Consider the following 20,065-nt stretch of genomic DNA (forward strand, 5'->3'; position numbering starts at 1 on the left):
TGATTTTCAATCTTTGCAATTAAATTTCTGATCTTCACTCCATCTCTAAATACCAATGCTGAATGTTTTAATGTCTCTCCCACTTTTAGATGTTTTAAAAATATGTATTATTTTTATAATTACCAAAATCCATTAAAATATCTTAAAATTTGTGTTAGGAGTCAATTGGCGACTGAGTGTATGTTACCTGTCCCTCCCTACCATCATTATAAAAAAATTACAAACAAATTTAGCAATATTGAGTACTATGGAATAGTGAGAGACCTTTAAGAAATTTAATGGAGAATTTCATGAGCAATTGCCTTGATTTTTGCCATTTCTGAGTCCACATGTACTATTTTCCTCCTAGTTAGCAGACTTAGAAGTATTACATTTTCTTTTCCTAAGAGAGATAATAAACTAATAGTCGGAAAAAAATGGTATTGAGAATAAGGGATCAAATTGCAGCTCAAATAAGCCCCTTATTGCGCCAGGGTACAATATTTACCTAATCAAATAAGGTTAGCAAAATTATGAAGTCTGCTGAAAGAAAAGCTGTTCTTCCTTCAAATTTTCAAGTGGAAAACCTAATGTTCCATTTTAAATCATATTACTTAGAGGGAAATGAGCTAAATTATTATAACTTTGATTTCTTTTCAAATGAGCTCTGGATTATTTGAAATACACATGAATTTTAGAGAATAAGGTGATTTTTTTTTTCTTGGAAGGACTTCTAGATCATTTCTGAAATGAGCAAGAGTGGTTATCTTATGACTTTGGGTTATATATTATTTATTTGTCAGAGGGTTCAGCTAGGAGAGGTGGCTTACACAACTTGGTAATACATGTTGATACTTTGTTTTTTAGGTTACGCCAAGATGTTGCTATGCTAAGATGTACCTCATCAAAATGGATGTGACAAAATACTCAAAGATCATTAAAGACAAAGATTAATAAAGTGCCTAATGTGTCTAATGAAAACAGCCTTGAGTCACAGTGAGGGATCCTCCCTTTTCCCCACTCCTTTTTGGTCTGACTTTTCTGGGCACATGTTTGAGGAGAACTAAAAGTATAGACTGAGCCTCCCAGGAAAAGAATCTAATGGAAAAGGACATGAGAAAGGGGAGAAAAAGACAATAGCTGTTAGTAGGAAAAAAATGTGCTGCTATGGCACACACCTGCAATCCCAATGACTCGGGAGGCTGAGGCAAGAGGATCACAAGTTCAAGGTCAGCCTCAGCAATTTCACAAGACCCTGTCTCAAAACAAAAAGTAAAAAGGGCTGGGGATAGCTCAGTGGTAGAGAGGCCTTGGGTTCAATCCCAGTTTGTGGTGTGGTGGGGGACATATCAACAGTGGTGAAGTGTCTGTCTGTGGCTAACGGAGATTACATTTCCCCTCTGAATGCTGTTTGAATGTAACCCCAGAGGCTGGAGAACCATACCCACCCTTCAGCTTTCTAAAGTAGGTGACTCCTGAGCCTTCTTTCAATAATTCCATGACATGCCAGTTAATTTTATGCATCTGTCCTCCTTTCTCTTGAATAATGAACCATTTTAAGAAATGCTGAGTGGTTTCCTCATATTTACCTGCAAGATTGCATAAGACCAGAAAGGCTTTGGAAGAATCCAGCATCTTTTTTCTCCTTTAAGTAATCTAGCATTTTCTGCAAGGGAGACACATTTTAAAGGGAAAAGCAATGAAAGCTATGCCACAAGTATTGGTTCTCTTAATCCCAATAGAATAACTGCAAATCCCCAGATGCAGGGGTATCAAAATTACCAACAGAATTCAAAACAAAAGAAAAACATACATGTCTGAGTCCCACTCTCTTACAGAACCTCTACTTACAGTCAGAATCTCTTGGATGGATTAGGCTTGTTTTATAAAGGCTTACTAGTATTTCTGCTAGAGCAGCAGGTAGACCTTTGACTTCATGGATCTGTTTGAAGTCACTCATATTTGGGAATGAGCACTAGACTGCAACACAGTAATGCTTAATGTTGCTGAGGTATCATCTGAATTGCTCATGCTTATGAATTTGGCAGACAGGAGAAAAAAATCTTAGTAATAAACTTAGTTGAAAGCTCAGTATTTCTTTCACAAGAGACATCTCCTGTGTTCTCTGTTATGGGGAAGACAGGAACTTTGTTTTTTTTTCAAAAAGGCAAAATAAAAATTAAAAAAAGAGAGATCCTTCAAGATAGTCAGTTGGCAAGTGCTGGTGGACAAAGCAGGAAATAAGACACAACTAAGCAAATGACAGTTCCTACTAAAGAATTTGTTTAGACTGAGTTAAAGACTAGGCAAACTATGTACAATATAGTGGTTATGATTTGGATATTCTCAGAGACCCTCGGATATAATTTCATGAATGTCAAAAGTCTGTTGGACACTTTGCCAAAAGGTGCACACAAGTGCTCTTAGCCATATCTTGAAGTGCCTGGGGGATACCAATGCACTCCTGGTCTTCTGCATTCAGTTTTAATTCAGATAACAGAATTAATGCAACAATGTATACTTTTAATGTATTTATCAAACATTAAAAATAAATAGATATGCAATTAAAAAAATAGAATTAATGTCATGCGCCAGGCCCTTGCTGTGTGCTTCTGTGAGTCGTCCCATTTAATGTCTAATAGAATGTCAGCTGCATGTTGGCAGGGGATTTTATTTGTCTCACTACACGCTCAGCCCTTACATCAGATGGCATGCTCAGCAAATAGTGAATAATTGTTGAACAAATGAACGAAGGAATAAGTGAATGAATAACAGTCATGTGGGGTTATCGAACCCCTAACCACAATGATAAGGTGGTCACTGTAAAGTAGCTAATAAGTGAAAAGACTAAAATAAAAACCCAAGGCTTAGGAAACTTCCTCTGGAGTATATATAGATTTTTGCAGAAAATCATCTATGATAAAAAGCAAAGTTCCTTTTTTAACCCTGGGTAAAAGCTCTTTATTAAGCTTATATTTGCCTGTAAACTCCAAGCCCTGGTTTTCTCTGTGTTCCCAGCAACTCTGACATAATTGGCCACTAAGGACAAACACCCACAAGGTGATTCTGGATGGCCTCCCTAGGCAGCAGTCAACACCTTTTCCATGAAGAGGCTGACGGCTGTCAAATGGAGTACCCCATGAACTCTGCACAACTTCCTAGAATCCTGTTACCTGTTGTACACCAGCGTTGCCTCCATTCAGAATGGCAATCCCCAGCTTCAGAGTCTCGACCACCATGGGGCTCATCTCACCTGCCACAGTGAAGAGTTGATTGAATCACCAAGGAAACAGGTGGTGAATCACACCTTCTGGGCTTATGAGGACTTGTTAAAATAATGACTATGTCACGGCATGATCTCTCTATGGTAGTCACATGGGTTCATCAGAAGTGGGGCAAATCACCTTTGCTGGCGCTTATCATCTGAAGCACCATTTCTGCAGCACCTCGCTCATGCAGTCGAGCTTGCTGATAGAGGGTTTTCTGCTTCTCCATCTCTTTCTCCTAGAAAAAAAAAAATCTCAGGGAAATATCTGTCTCCCAGCCTCTGCTGCTCCTTCCCTATCTCTATCTCTGTCTTCTGTCCACATTTGCCTCCAGGGAATTCACTGGGCTGAGGTAAGGTGAGAAAGTCTTTAGTTGCCTGAGGAAGGCATAATTTTGAATAAAATAAACCTCTGAAGTTTATTTATAAACATTGCCCAGCTTTCCAAAACTGTCTACCCATAATTCCTTCATGTTTTGATGGTGAATTTTCCATTTATGGTTATGACAGGTAAAACAGTCTCTTCCCCATTGATACTATGATTAATAGTAAGCAACCTAAGATTAAAATGTGTTTTTTCAATGTTTTGTCATCTGGGGGACCTGCTGAGGGGTCAACTTGATAGCTCTGAGTGGAGGAAAATGCCCATTTATCTAGAATACTCAGACCACAGTTAGTAGATGCTTTCCACCAGATCTCAGTACTAGATTGTCAAAGCTCTCCAGAAATGTAATTACATTTATTACTCCTGTTTTATTCTGTTTGGTAAATTGACTATCAAATATCACAAGCAATTTAAAATAGTTTAATCTTAACAATTTCAGGGTCTCACACCCTAGATTTGCATTTATAGAAGAGTAGTGCAACAACCACACAAGTGTCTCTATGGCTCTGATTTTTCACTTGGATACTTGAATTTGTTCCTATTAGGATAATATTTAGGAAGAAGCAAAATATCTCCCATGAAACCAACCCAGTGGGGTGGTTTGCTGATCAGTGTGCTGCCTGCTCCCTTGCTAGGCAGGAGACAGACCACAGACACACAGGTGGGTGTTCTTTATGAAGGAACATCAGAAACACTTGGTGGGTAAGCCCCATATGCTAAAGCCAGCACAACCTCTGAAGGCCCATCATGATGGCCTGGGAAGGTGGCCCTGTTTTAATCTTTGTGAAAACTTACCTCAAATGTTTTTTCCTTGTCTTCATCCTCTTCTTCATCCTCACCACTCTGACAGCTCTGGGTTCCATGGAGCAGAGAAAGGAGACAGAATTAAAATTAAAGGTGAGTGTGTCTCATAATCGATAAACTCTTCTACTTTGCAAGACAGGGGACAGGCTGAAATTCACAGGTTCTTCAGGATTTCATCAGTTTGTAAAACCAGGGCAACATTATAGTTTGAACACTGCAGGGCAACATTATAGTTTAAATGCCATCTTTGTAGTCATCATGCAGGTCAGACATGAGAAATGGGAACACTGAGATCACATGATCAATGGGGACCTATCTGGTTGAACCACTGACCTGAACTGTCCTCCCTGGTAAAGTTCTGGTATAAATGGAGAAAAGAATGCAGGGACTTGAACACAGCACCAAGGCAATGGCAATAAGATTGGGACGTGATCCTAAAGTGCCCTTTCCCATTGTGGCCCTGTGGTGTAGCTGGATAAAGGCAGAGGTGCTCCTGCACCCCACATATCCTCCTTCCTGCCTGGCATGAGAGTTTTCTGGGAAGGAGCACTTTCCCATCCACTCCTCATTCCAGAATTCACCATCCTTCCAGGTGATATCTCCCTGGACACTTTCCCTCTTCTGGAACACTAGAATCTCCCTGGTTTCTAGACCTGTTTCCTTCACCTACAGATGTGTTTGAACCCTACTGAACATACAAAGATAGTCTATATGCCTGAGCCCCATTTAGCTGGCTACAGAACTGTCACATGAGCCTAGCCATCAGCAGCCGTGGTTTCTGCAAAGCTTCAGGATTTCCTGAGGAGGATGTACAATGGATTACTGATGCTACCCTTGTGACACACGACTCATGCAATGTCTGGAACCCATGCCTAACCAAGTCCCCATCCTCCTGCTCACATGACAGTTTCCATATGCCTGAAGAGGTCTAAAGGAGACAGACTGAGATAATGTGCAGAAAATGCTGGTGTACCTTGGCCATCATGCTGGAATAGGAGGTGTACAAAGGATCATCTTCCAATTTGCTGGAAAGAATGGAGGAAATATTTAGCAGGCTACTTTTTGGAACTCGCAGAAAACACTAACAGCCATTTAAATCTCAAATTACATGTATAAGTGAATTATTTAGTTGCTGAGGCTGGCCTTGAACTTTTGATCCTCCTTGCCTCAGCCTCTGGAGTCACTAGGATTACAGGCGTGTACCACCACACTGGGCTAAATTATTTAAAAAATACTTTTCCTCACTCTCATTCTTAGAAGTTGCTCTAAAAATCTGAATCAGCATGGGCTTGACATGGGATTAAGGGACAAGGTTGCAACATCAGGCTGTCTAATCTTCAGACTCAGGGTTTGGCATTATGATGAGGACTGTGGCTTGACGTAGTTCCTCTAGAGGTTTCTTGATGGCCCCAAATAGGGCAGCTCAAACTTGACGTCCCTTCTACCCCATGCTGTCTGAAAAGGAGGAGCTGGGATTGACCTGACCATCCCTGCCACCCAGGAGGAGGGCCCTGGTTGTGCTGACCTCCTCTCTGTGAGAGCATTGCGGCTAAAATGGAGAATGATCTGATGAAGTGGGTCTGGTTGCTTTTCCATTTCTTCCTCCTCCTCCTCTTCCACCTTGGGAGACTTCTACACAAACCAACATAGATGGGTGTTAGGCACAAGTCTTAGCATGAGCCACATAACTGCATGCGAACAAAGAAAAGGTCAAGCGCAAGGCACAAAGGGCATCAGACTGAAAGCAGAAAAAGAAACCACACTACACCACATATTTATTTCAGGAGAGAAGTCCTGAGGATGCAAGGTTGGTATATATATATATATATATATGTTTTTCCAGCCAATCAAAGAAACATTCCAATTTTAGGTTAAATAAAAGAAAAGAAAAAGCAAAAAAGCTGACTACAGGGGAAGAACTATAGACCCCCATCAGCAGAACTCTCATGCAAGCTCTGGGCACCTGAGTTCAGGAGGGAAACCCTGCAGAGTTACCTATGAGACTCTCTCTCTCTGGCCAATACTTAAAATTTCCATTGGAGAACTGGGCTAGAGATGGAGTAGTGCAAAGTTACAAAGCTCTGGGGCCATTTTGGGTCTGTATTATCCTTCATTCAATCCAGCAAAACATGTTGCTTTCTTAATCTCACATTCTACTCTAAAATTCTCATTGTTCCCCAGAGCTACTGTCCTGGAGCTGAAAGCCTGGCACTTCTCCTCTTATCAAGTCTTTTCTCTTTGTTCTTTTACAGGAAGGGAAATAGCAGCTGATGCCAGAGGTAAAAGTGAATTTCCTAGCAGTGCCAAGTCAGCAGGGAGGATCGTATTTGGTGAATAACAGAGACTGTGTAAAAGACTAAGAAGGAGAGGATCAAAATGATGCTCATTTGTCAACTTCACACAAATTGAAAAAGTGGCCAACCAAGGAATTGTTTTTCTTACTGACAGAAATATATGGGAAGAATCAAGGACTGCCCCCCCCAAAAAAAAAACAAAAAACAAAAAACGAAGGAAAACAAGGAGACAGGCTTAAGAGAAAAAAACAGGGAAGAGGAAAAGAAATAGTGTGAAAAGAGAAATGTAGAAAAAGGTAGATATAAGAAGCACAGTGTACAACTAGGGGACAGTAAGTGATAAGAGAGATATATAAATGGGAGAAATAGGGAGAAGGAGAAAACAGAACCATGAGAGAGTTTATTTTCTTTCTGAACCAGGATGAGGCTCTGTGGTACCTTTGCAATATGCTTTTCCCCCTTGTGTGTCCTTTTGAGTAGTTCCAGAGCATAAAGTCTGTTAGAGACAGAGCATGCCAAATTTTCTGAAGGGCCAGTACAGAAATGTGAAATGCAGGAAGGGTAGGTATTTAGATGCATCTTCCCTAAAGCACAGCTATGGATTAGGAATGTCAGGTCTTGGCTGGGGTGGGGTGGCCTCCTGCAACCAGTGGTGCTCAAAACTTAACTTAGCATGAATTCTCCATGACATGGCTGCATTCAAGAAATATTAGTTGCTAATGATGATGAAGATGAGAGTGAAAAGAGTATTAGCACCTCCAAGTGAAAATTCATCCTCTGGCTCTGATGACCATTAGCAGGGCCTCCCCTGAGAATTTACAGTTAGTTCCTTTCAAATTAATACATTTAGTTCTTTGGGAAGGTTTAACTGTTATCACACACATATGAACACCAAAATCAAATTCATTCACACCCATGTCTGCTCCAGTTGAGTCAGTACTTACAGCCAAATCCTGTACTAGTTTCTCTTCAAAGGAATACGCCTCTGTTTCTATCCAAAATCTCTGATAGCCATGGAGGAAGAGGTTAATAGAGCGGTGCCTGAGCGGAAGGGTGAGAGTGAGGTCAAGAGGGTTTGTGGGACTTGTCATTTTAGTTTGGGCGGTTCATGGTTAGTAAGCAGGACAGGCTTTTGTACAATTCTGATCTTCTGATTGATCAGATCGACCAGCAGCATACCATAAGCATTCATTGCAAAGAAAAGTGAACTCTCTAACTAGATGGTTCCCAAATACTGGAGCACCTTCTGAAAACAATGGTTAAAGCAAGCCACAGCAGTAGCTGTAACCCAAATCTGGTCTCACATGGTCTTTGTTGAATTTCCCGCTAGTGACAACTAATTAGGTCAAGTAACAGTCCTAAAGTATTTTTTTTATATGGCAATTTAGTCATTCCTTGGGTTGGCCACTTGATCAGGTAAACCAATCTAAATCATGCAGTTTCTAAGTAGTTGGCTTCAAGTATGCTGAAAACATCAACCTGTGTTTTTTTTTTTTTTGTTGTTGTTGTTGTTTGTTTGTTTTTGCTTTTCCAAGGAACCACACCAGCAGGGGTGCTCTGGCTTTTACTTAGGAAGGTGAAACATGGGCACATTACATCACAAGCACATCTTCCTGTGCCTCAGGGATTCTAGCTATGCCCCTGGCATCTGAGTAACTGGCATGAGCCACTTCCTATAAGCCAGGGTTAACTTTTGAGAATATTAGCCCCTGAATATGAGGTGAATGGTGGGGGGGAGGGAGAGAAAAGGAAGATAAAAGACCAGAGTCATTAAGCCCTAGTCATGGTTTTGGTAGAACACAACCTTTGCCATCTTTCTTTAAAATCTGACCAATCAGAATTCTTTTAAAAAATTGTACAAATTTGTGTTTTTATGGTAATATTAAATCATGATCAAGAGAGGAGGAGTGTGCACAGGTTACATTACCATTAAAATGGGTATAAGCCTGTCATACTGAGTTTTTTCATTAACCTTTTCCAGCCAAACCCGTTGAAAGGTGCTCAGGAAGAAATTGTTAATTGTGTGTCTGGAGAAAAGCATACAGGTTTTCTTTTAAAAACTGACACCAGAGAAACAGTTACCACATAATAAAATAAATCTATTTAGCTTGTTTTAGTTTGGAAGAATCCGTGTAGTTTAGATCATCACAAGGTGGGGAAGGAATTGTCTCCACCACGAGCGTCTTGGTTAGTTGCTGCTCTTATGAAATCTATTTACAATCTTCCATGCTAGAGAGAAAACCCAGGGCAACCCTTCTAAAGTTTCTGAGTCAGGAGTAGCCACACCACATCAAGGATATGGTGAATTCCTGGACTTATTTGTATAGTGGTAGAATTGCTGAAGGAATAGCCCAAATGTGAAAGGAGAATACTAACATTTTCAGTGGATTTAGGAAACAGTGGTTGATTTTGAGAGAGGTGATTTCTTCCTAGCTGGCCTTGCTGCTCTGGCGACATGTGCTTGGAACTGAGCTCTTCTGGAGGCCACGTTAGCACAGTACCAGGTAGGGATCTCACACAGACAGGAAAGCGAATACATTTTAATGATTCCTTACTTCTAGGAAACAAGTCAAAATCCTATGCATATTTGCCTTTTTCACTAAGCTATGAATTTCACCTTTCTACTAGGACTTCAGCACCCTTCGTGCCCATGACTATTAGACTTATTTTTTTTCAACTTTTTATTCATGAATTCTACTTGACTTAGTAATGCCTCAGTCTGTCCCAAAGACAGTAAACTGCTAGAGCAGTTCTGTGTCTCAGAGGCCCTGATTCTCCTTCATCTATGAAGGTTCTAATGAGGAAAGTTCAGTTGGCTCAGCACAGGGCAATAGACAGTCTGGATAAATGATGGCCAGGATCCACAGTTCAATGAAAGCAAAGGCTGAGCAGAGGAATGGTCCCCAATCTCATATTCCAAAAAACACACCTGTGTATATGGGATTTGGAGTATGCTTATCCAAGTCAATTTACTTTCCCTGACCAGGTGAGGATGCTCCCAGTGACTTGGAAGCTGATGAAGCAGAGGTTTACAGTCAATCACCAGCTTTGTTTATTGATCACAGGCCTGACCTTACCCACTCTGCAATGAGTCTGAAGATGAGGATGTTTCCATATCACCAAAGACAATGAGTCAGTCCCAGTGGTCAATGCTGACCCAGTCTGTCACTGATACTGTTATGGTTTGGCTCTTACATATCCACTAATGGCCATTTGTTGAAGGCTTAGTCACCAACCTTTGGCACTGCTGGGAAGTGGGGAGCCTTCAGCAGGTGGGGCCTAGTGAAAGGAAGTTAGGTCAATGGGGGCATGACCTTGAATGGGATATTGTGACCCTGCCTCCTCCCTTTCTTTTTGCTTTCCAGCTGCCATGAAGTGAGCAGCTTTACTCCACCACCCATTCCCTGCTATGATGTTCTATCTTGCCCACAGGCACAGATCAAAGGAGCCAAGTGACCATGGATTACACCCATGAGTCAAAATAAATCTTTCCTCCTTTTAAGTTCATTTATCTCAGGTGTTTTGTCACAGTGACAGAAAGTTGACATAGATACTTTATGTGGACACAGAATGTTTCACACAATTTTCAGAAAAACCTTCATGCATTTTTTTTAAAACTTTAAAGTATGGGCTAAAACACCCAAATAAATGTACTGTGCCCCTGATTGTACTCTTGGGGCATTCTAGCTTTTCTTCATCTTGTTGGCAAATACACCGTGCTAAATTAGGATTCCCAGGTTATACTTCTGTATCTGCTAAGAAAACAGCAATTTTGGTGTCAAAGTGCCTGAGAAGTTAAATATTGCTTGAATAGTTGGTGAATTGGGGATAAAGTGTTTTAGAAATCAGAACCCTTTTTTCTAGAAGTCTTTACATCTTCATGAAGAGTCCTACCTCAGCTAATGTAGAGGGGCTCCTCATGCTTACCTGGCTGACTTTACAGTAGGTACTGGTGCTGCACAGGTATGGGACGCTAGGGAATTTCACCCCTTTTTAGGCTTACCTTGATTGCTTAGCAGGCCATCATACTCTACAGACTCCAAAGGCTCCATGAGCCAAGGACTCCAATTTCTATTCTTTGGATGAAGAGTATAGAAGCCAAAACAGAGCACAGCTGTGGGAGGAAACTTAATTGCCATTGCCAGCTCATGGGTCAGAAGAAAAGGACAGAATACATACCTGGGTAGGTTGTAGAGAGGAGCCATCCTGAAACAGGCCACAACTGCCCGTTTCCGCTGCTTTGACAACAGTTTGTGCCAGACAGCCTTCTTGGACCTTAAAGGTTGTTCCACCTGTGAAGAGATCACACAAGTAGGTACATGCTAGGCTGATATGAGTGGCAGAGGAGAGTCACCTGTAGCCCAGACTTCTTAACCCTGGAAGAATTTTGGCTTTCAACTGTAGTCAGAAAAATGTACATAGCAGTAGATGATTCCACTTGTGAAGGTATTGGGTTTTATTTCTCCCATGTGCTGTTAGCCACTTATTGCTTACCAGCAGCTTTACAAACAGTAAAAAAAAGTCATTTGAGATAATGGCAAGAATTTGTAAAGCAGTGGAAGGGAAAAGAATTGAGGGATCTGCTATGATGAAGCACCAAAATGATACTTGAGGATGATACAGGATGATCCTTGTTTTCTCAGTCTTTAAAAAAAATTACACACACACAGCACACACACACACACACACACACACACACACATATATATATATATATATATATATATATATATATATATATATATATATATAGTAGTTGTATTTGGATACAATATCTTTATTTATTTATTTTTATGTGGTTCTGAGGATCGAACCCAGTGCCTCACACGTGCTAGGTGAATGCTCTACCACTGAGCCACAACCCCAGCTCCTGCATTCTCATTCTTTAAAGGATACCTGTAATCAAGAATTGACTGTGGAGAGGAGCTTTGTATTCCCCAAGGTAGTCTTTCTTTGTCCTTCCTTAGATCAAATACTCCATACCTGCTCCAGGTGGAAGACAGCTGCTGAAATTCTCTGTACACGTTCCACTGTCTTCTCTGGATTTGAAGGTTCTTCACTCCTCAGAACATCCTTGTAGAGGTTCAGTTGCCATTTTACAGCTGGGTCATCAGACTAAAAATTAAATCAGATCCACAAAAATAATTAATTCCTTGTACCTCTGGTACTGAAAAAGGCTACCAGGATTTCCATATGAATCAAGACTGTCTTTTGGGCTAGGGATGTACATCAGTGATGGAGTGCTTATCTAGCATGTGTGAAGCCCTAGGTTTGATCCCCAGTGCCATTAAAAAAAAGAAAAGACTCTATTTTATTGTCTCTCTTCTCTCTCAACTATTGTTTTCTGCAGCACTGTAGATGATACTATGTTGGAAATTCTCATTCTAGCCTCCATACCTCTTAACTCTTCTGACATCTTTTCATTACTTTATCTCTTTGTGCTTCAATTTTGATGCTGTTTCTTAAAACAATCATCCAATTTATAAATTCTCTCTTCAGCTAAGTGTAGCCTATCTTTTTAATCCATACATTGAATTTTAAATTTCAATGACTGTTTTCATAATCATTATGAGGTTTTCCCCCAAAACTATCTCCCCTCCTCCTGTTTCAAAAGTAATGTCACCCTTTATATGTCTAATATTTTAATTACATTTATATTTAACCTCTTTTCTATAGTTCCTTATCTCTCAAATTATTCTTGTTTTGCATTTCTTGACCCTCTGATGGTGGTGGATTTCTTTACATGCTTCGAAATTTTTTACATGACTTTATTTTCAAGAGGAGTTTTATTTAATGACATTAGAACCTCTACTTGAGGAAGTGAAAACTTTCCAAATAGTTTCATGGTTGTTTCTGCAGGAAATTTAAGGATTTCACTGGCTCAAGGATAATTTTATGCAAGTTTATCACTCTGCATTTGTGCCCAGTGGGGGAAATTAGTCCCCAGCCCCTTTCCCTTTAAGGTTACTAAAACCTGTAGCCCCTAAGTTACATATTTGGCACTCTAAGGACTCCCACAGCACTCACTTATTAATAATATTTATTTATTTATTTTCCTGGCTCTTGGGATTTCTTGTTATTGCCTTTTTTCTTAGAGTATTTTATCCACCATTCTTGTATATTTGGGGCAGAATGAAAGATGTTTTTATATAGGCTTAGTTCTTCATCTGAGGGCATGATGTATCTGAGGAAAGAGTCTAGATTCACAGGCCTAGAAAAATCTCAAATGGCCTTTAAAACAAAACTTCTGTTTTGATTATGCCAACCTAGACACAAAATTATTTTGCTTCAAAATCTCACTTGAGTGGGAGGTGCTAAAACTTCCCCAGGTGTCCATTTCACTGTTTAACAAGTCTCACAGCCAGTGAATTCTGAGACCTAATCCAGATCCCCCCTGCTATGGTTTGACATTCATATAACAGGAAGTGGGAAGGCATACTTCATCAGATACGTGTTTTACATCCACTTTATAATAGCAAAGGAAAGAACAAAAATTGAAGGCAAAGAGCTAGTCCTACCAATCAAACACTGCTTTTAGAACACATTTTAAAAAGATGAATTAAACTAAGTGGGAGGATGGAACCCAGTGACAAGGCACAGCCTATGTGGTTCTCCTTGTCTTCCCTCAGCATCACCTTTTCCTGCAAGTGCAAGTTATTCCGCAGATGTTCCTTAACCTCTTCATCCGTGTCCCTCTGCAGAAAGAGAGATTAAATTTTATTACTAGAATTCACCATGGGAATGTAAAATAGAGTACAGGGGTGTATGGACAGTTAAAGTATGATTTTCCTGAGATTTTTTTTTTTTTAAACAAAAGAAGAAAAACTAGAGACTCTTCCCAAATTACTGACTCCCAAACTAGTTTTAAAACAAAGGTGTAATGTCTCTGTGCACTTCGATTTCTGTTCATTTGCCTTACCCACCCACAAAAGGGGGACTTGCCCTTCACTAAACACCACCACTACTACCACCGCCACTGCCTAGATGGTGGCTCAGCCTAGCCAGATAGGCAGCTTACACAGCTGTAGCGTGATTTTGCCAGAGAGATCAGCTCCTGGTCGCCTGGTGTGCACATATTCAAACCAATGGGCAGCATTTTCTTCAGCGCGGCCACGATGAGGGATGTCTGGATGGAGTACAAGTCTCCCCTCCTCTTTGTCTTCTTCCGTTCCTGGTCCTGTCCTCCAGACTAGGAGATGATATTAAAATAAAGAGAGGGGATCAGTGACTATCTGAAAGAAACCATCTCAGCTCAGAGGTAGCCTGCTTCCTTGTGGCCCTGTCAATATGGGCTGGGCCTTACTATATTTCAAAGAGCAGTAGTCAAAAGGGTGTGTTAAGCAAAGCCATAAAACACCAGCCCTAACCCTGAGCTTTCTCTTCTGCACATGCACACAGAACCACAAAACTAGACACACAACATATCACAGACACCTATGGTCTTGCTCACTCACATCTGGACCAGATGAACAAAAGCCTGGTGTTTTGCAAAAAGAATGATTTAATGACTGATAAAAGGACCCCAGAGAATAACTGAGAACCTTCATGCTGGGGAATCACAAAAATGTGACAGAGCACTCATTATAGGACCATTGGTCTGTTTCCAGGGCTGAAGCTAGTGTTTTGGAGCACTGGCATCCGGCTTAGTACTCCCTATGATAGGGCAATGCAAATTCTCACAGGAAAAGGAAAATTCTAGAGCAGAGCTGCTTTGGGATCTGGCTGAGAGAAAGATGAGAAACTGGACATGAAAGAAAGCAGTCTTAGGTCCAGAGGAATTTGTGTTTGTCTTTTATTCAATACCTTTCATAAAATTCATTCAGTGGAGCAGCAGGTTTGAGAGGAATCCAATCCCCTGGGCTCTGGACAATGGCAGCCCCAGGCAACAAACAGAGGATACTCAGTAACCACAATACAAGGTGGGGTCAAGGGGACAAGGCACAAATTTTATGATGGCCAGATTTGGAAAAAGCAATGTTGGTCACATGGTACTCTGCTTGCCGGACTGTACCTCTGTGAAGTGATATCTGCTTGATGCAGGGAAGGCTGGGTGGACAGAGGCTCATCAGGGAAATGAGAGAGAGGCAGTCTTTACAGCAATGAGGTAGCAGCACTGTGATTTACAATGACATACAGATAGATGGCTCTGGGAGCAAGGGAGGATAGTTGCCACCTCTGGAACTTAAGACCTGGGATTCCTGGGCTGAGCAGAATTCATTTCGTGAGAGATGTGCTTTTGAAAGATAAGAGGACAGTGGGAATTAACACTACCTTGGGGCTCATGACTTTAATTATTTTTCAAAGTGTGAAAGAGGGTCGCAATCATTAATGGCACTTTTATAAAAGTTGTGATTTGTTCCACCAACCCTGGGTCAGCAGCACCTTCAGTGAAGTGTCTGAGTAGCAAAACCCAGTCTGGCGAAACACTGCCTGGGAATGCTGTTTACTTACAGAGGCACATTGTGCCCAGTGCTCCAAAACACCGGGTCAGCCCTCAGGACAGCTGTGGGAGGGGCAGTAAAAATTATGCAGGAGGAAGAAATGAAACTAAGGAAAGGAGGCTTCTTACGTTCCAGAACAGATTGAAATGTGAAAGTTGGTTCACCCAAAGATTGTTCAAGTTTTAACATTTACTGAGCACTTGCTAGCTTTCTTGCATGTTCTACCATCAGGTGTGAAATCTAAAGGTTGTATCTAAGGACAAAACTCATTTATGGTCTATTACTGTTGAAGATGCTTCAAATCATTCACCAAGGATAGAACTGGTTCAGTGTGTGTCAACTCTGTGGTATCATGTATGTGTAAATGTAAAATGAAAATGGTAATTCACAGTATATAATCAAGTAAAATACTAAAAGTGTAACTGTATAGATTTGATTACATAATTTATTTACTGCTCAGTCTCTATTTGATTTGGCCAGTGTCATATTCTAATGATAAATGCTACACATATGACATGACTTCAGTGGGCCTGATACTTGAAATAAAACATTTTAAATCCTCCCTACAATACTGAAGAATTAACATGTCAGTTTTATGAATGAAAAAATGATGCTCAGGGAAGTCAAATAATTTTTCGAAGGTTCATACAGCAAATATGCATCTGAGCTGTTCTTCAGATGCAAGTCTGTCTTGACAGGGCTCCATTTCCAAGAGCTGCATATGACCTGGTCTCTACAGCTCCCTTTCTGTACCACATCTTAGGGCAAGAGGGGTTGGGACAATAGTAGCAGATACTCATTACTGAATAGAGAGGGAAGAATGTCCATATAATAATATTTAGGGGTGATTGGAAAACTGCCTCAGGGTTTGTTCTACCATATGCACACTGTATGCCAAAAATTCATGGTTGTCTGATTTCAGACCTTGAGTTTTGTCCTTGGAAGACTTTCTTGGAGTTATGGGAACTTTGAACAAGAGGCAGAACAAGTGGACTGTGAATAGGCTGAGGCCGCTAACAGAAAATAGAACTGTGACCCTGAGTGGCACCACAGCAGAGCCAGTCTCCCAGGCTCTCAAGCCCTGTCATCCCTATCTCTGTTAGTGTGGTGGCCACCAAGCTAACAGAGAGGGCAGCTGGGAAAGGGAGCAGAGATGGCAAGGAGACCTCGGTTAGGGCGAGGCTTGGCTGGCTTCCCCGGCTTCCCCTTTCCAAGGGTGGGTAGGCCTACATTCATTCTTTGACAGGCAGTTGTCTTCCCTGGAGCAGGCCTGGGGACCTCCAGGTGAGAAAATCCATTCTGTACCACCCCCATGGTGATCACAGTGCAGAGGGGGCCAGAGCCTGGCACCTCTAATACTAGGACAGAAAAGACACGTCATGCATTTGACCTGTACCTTTACTTGCATGGCCTGTGTGGAAAGACAAAAGAAAAGAAACAAGGAGAAGAGTCAGTCAGGAAAAGCAAGGGGTCTGAGGCAGAAAGCACCACATATTATTCATAGCTTCTTAGTCCCAGTTCTCAGCCAATGTGGCAGAAACTCAGCTTTTGTGGTCATGAACATAGCATGAAGACCAAGTGGAAGGTTAGGATGGAGGTTAATTTGGTCAGAAAGACTTACACCCAGACCAGCAATTCACCCTGGGGCAGGGGCAACTTAGAGAGCAATCTTCTAAGGGGTGTGGCTCAGACCCAGTCCATTGGACTCAGATCTGGTGCCCACATGAACTCTTTTTTTTTGGGGGGGGGGGGAATGCTGGGAATTGAACCCAGGGCCTTGTGCATGCAAGGCAAGCACTCTACCAATTGAGCTATATCCCCAGTCCCCCTCCCCTCCACAACCTCTTTAGATGTAAAGTCTTTCCCTCATCCGCTTCCCTTCGTTTACCAGGGTGAGCTGGAGAATCTGTTATGTGACCGAAGACCCCATTTTTTCTTCCTTTCACCTACCACATTATCAACTCCAGCAGGTCAGTGGCTACAAAAGAGAGGGGAGAACTGAGCCCTGATTGTGCTTCTGCTAAAAGGTTTGCTTTTTAAAAAGTACTCTAGGAATAGCCAAAGTGCTTTGGGATCATCCCATAGTCCAAAGAATGGAGCATCTTCCTTCTTACATTGTGACCTTCAAACGCACCCCCATCCTACAGGTTCTACTTTTACTCTTCACATATTGCTAATCTAAGTTAACTCACTGCAATTCCCTAATTTCAATTCATATACCTTCAACATAATTTCATTTCCCCATACTTAGATTATAAGCAGCCCTCAGTGGTAGTTTATGATCAAACAGATGGTTTTATGTATAGGCCTTTTGGAAAAACCAGACTCTTCCAGGATAACCGAACTTGATGAAGGCATCGCACCCAGTGGTGGATTGCACCAAGGGAACCGGGAGAGTCCACATCAGGCTCGTGCACAAAGGCAAACCTGTGCCGTGGGAAGGTCTTACCCCACTGAAAGGGCAAGTAAAGACAAGTTTACCAAACATCCAGCATTATAGGCAAGGAGATTTTCTGGAAATTGGACTACAAATGAGAGGAGAGGAGAGGAAAGGAAAGAGAGCACTTAAAGAAGATGGGCCATGAGAGAAGCTGGGGGAAGGCTGGAGGGGAGAAAAAGAATGGAGGAAAAAAGAGGGAGGGGAGGAGAAAGACAGGGGCAAGGTGGGGAGACCCAAAGGGAGGAAGGGAGGGACAAATATATATAGAGACACAGACTATGAACTTAATGAAGCAGTGTAGGAACAAAAGAATACAGAAAATTAAAAATAAAGAGGCAGAGGGAGGAAATGAAAGAGAGAGGACAGTGAGTAAGAAGCTCTTCAGCTTAGAGCAAGAAGAAAACTCCCTCATATGCTCTGAATGCCCTTGAAAACTCAAAGATACCTTCTTCTAAAATAATTCCTGTTCTTAAATCTGCTGAGATCACTCCATGGGTGGAGGGCTTCAGACCCTGAAGTGCCCTCATTCCCATACCCCAGATCTGGGGTGTTATGGTTTTTAACCTTGGTCAAGAAACTGGCATTTCTTGTTACAATCACATTCTAACTTACCATTCCCCTCCGAGGAAGCTGCTGCCATTTTTCCAGAAAACAAAACGAGTTTAAAACAAAACAAAAAAGACACTTGCTCAGCTTAGTTACATTTAGCTTAACATATATCGCAAACTGGTGTTATATAAACAAAATATACAATGAGCTCTCAGGAAACAATCTATGTTAGCTTATCAGAAAAACAATGTATCTTTGAACTGACCTTCTGGTCATCAAGTCTGAGCAGTCCACTGTATATTTTTCCCACGCCCTTTCTGAGTATGCGGTGGTATACTCAGTGTGTGCGGCATGCAGCATCATGCACACATCTCCACAGAGGCTGCCATGGGAGCTAAGGTTAATTTCATTTATACAACACCAGAATTCTGTTCAGAGTGGACATAAAAGCAAGCAAAGGCAACAGGAACCCATTCCGACCAGGTAGTAGAGAGAACATCTAAATTGCAGGTAAGCAAAAGGCAATAGGGATTCAACTGGTAAGGAAGAAGACCCCTTCCTGGCTCCTCAGTATGTAATCCTACATCTAAGAAATACCAGAAATGGCTATGGGCTCCTGTTTATTGGAGGTGTGGCAGCTCTCTGTCTTAAATAAAGCCCTGCACTTATCAAATGTTATTCTGATCTAGAGATATAGTTGAAGACTAACTCTTAACCAGAGCATCTTAGTAGAGCTGTGAAGTCAGACAAAAAGTTCAGCCCCATTACATGGATTGGCAAATCTGGGGCCCAGAGGAATTAAATGAACGGTACACAAGGCTCTAGCTGTGACCAACAGTGGGGCCAAGGGCAGGACCTGGCTTTCTTTCAGTTTTCAGTCTATTTACTACTATGCTCTGTATTCAGTTGAGGCATCAGGAAGAATATGAACACTTGTTACCCTGAAAAGCAGGGAAAATGTTATTTGTCTATGGACAGAGGGCCTGCAGTTGAATCACATTATAACTTTGACCTCATCCCAATTGGCTCAGAAATAACTGGCATACAACACACAGGGAAATGAAATGGAAAAACTTGCTCCTGAGGCCTGACTTTACCAACAGATTCCAAACATGACTATCCTCTGATGAAAAGAACATCTTCCTTTCCCCACTCATGATGTGAATGAACAAAATATCAGGTTAGTTTGTTAGTAGGTGAGTTGTGAGATGTCATTTTTCTGTCACTTTATCTCTTTCCAAATGTAAACCCAAGGGTCCTGAGTATCTATTCATCACCAGAGTGTTGAGATGTCTTTGCCATTTCTGCTCATCTGGGATCCAAATCCTGTTATCAGAGTAATTTCCATTGCTTTGCTGCCAGCCCCTGCCAATCACGATGGATGCTAACTGGTTCAGCCTAGGAGCCCATGGAGCTCCCCTAAGCTGAAGACGGCATGGGATCTGCCTGGGATCAACTGACTTTCTGTAGGAAGACAGGATTAAAGGGGAGTCTATGATGGCTGTAAGAAGACCCTGCAGAGGTAACCTTAGATAAACTAGATGTCTTGGGGAGCTAGAATCTGAAAATTCCAATCTTATGCACATCACAGGAGCTGATATGTTTACTAAAAGGTGAATACAAAGTGAATTCCGGAAATTGAAATTATGTGAAGCACAAAAGGATCCACTTTGTATGTGGATTCCTCTGCTTTGTATGTGCACAATTTTGCTTTAAATAATAAAACTTTATTTAGCAATGTATAAATATATTGAAAGTATATTCTGGTGCATACTTAAGAGTGAGTCCTAAACATACAACAGTCAATTTTTTAGATGCTGGAAGAAGTGATAGTGCCAACATCGCTAAAAGATGATGAGACAGGAAGTTCACAGCGACTATAGCTAACCAGACCTAGCTCCACCCTTG

At 41.4% G+C, this 20,065-nt stretch overlaps 1 protein-coding gene and 1 non-coding gene across 2 annotated transcripts in view; both read right to left on the reverse strand.

Moving 5' to 3' along the window:
• Ryr3 (ryanodine receptor 3) overlaps positions 1-20,065 on the reverse strand; it is a 360,681-nt gene that overhangs the window by 31,541 nt on the left and 309,075 nt on the right. Inside the window, exons 70-81 of the mRNA XM_071607412.1 lie at positions 16,565-16,579; positions 13,746-13,916; positions 13,363-13,422; positions 11,711-11,842; positions 10,907-11,019; positions 7,672-7,768; positions 5,959-6,065; positions 5,407-5,458; positions 4,425-4,481; positions 3,384-3,483; positions 3,153-3,232; positions 1,569-1,645 (exon numbers count right to left, since the gene is read on the reverse strand). Of these exons, the coding sequence (XP_071463513.1) occupies positions 1,569-1,645; positions 3,153-3,232; positions 3,384-3,483; positions 4,425-4,481; positions 5,407-5,458; positions 5,959-6,065; positions 7,672-7,768; positions 10,907-11,019; positions 11,711-11,842; positions 13,363-13,422; positions 13,746-13,916; positions 16,565-16,579 (1,061 nt within the window). The remainder of the gene's footprint in view (positions 1-1,568; positions 1,646-3,152; positions 3,233-3,383; positions 3,484-4,424; positions 4,482-5,406; positions 5,459-5,958; positions 6,066-7,671; positions 7,769-10,906; positions 11,020-11,710; positions 11,843-13,362; positions 13,423-13,745; positions 13,917-16,564; positions 16,580-20,065) is intronic.
• Positions 16,917-16,989, reverse strand: Trnaa-ugc (transfer RNA alanine (anticodon UGC)). Its single transcript has one exon. It is a non-coding gene; the product is annotated as a tRNA-Ala (tRNA).

Source organism: Marmota flaviventris, chromosome 2, assembly GCF_047511675.1.
Source record: "Marmota flaviventris isolate mMarFla1 chromosome 2, mMarFla1.hap1, whole genome shotgun sequence".
Classification (NCBI taxonomy): Eukaryota; Metazoa; Chordata; class Mammalia; order Rodentia; family Sciuridae; genus Marmota; species Marmota flaviventris.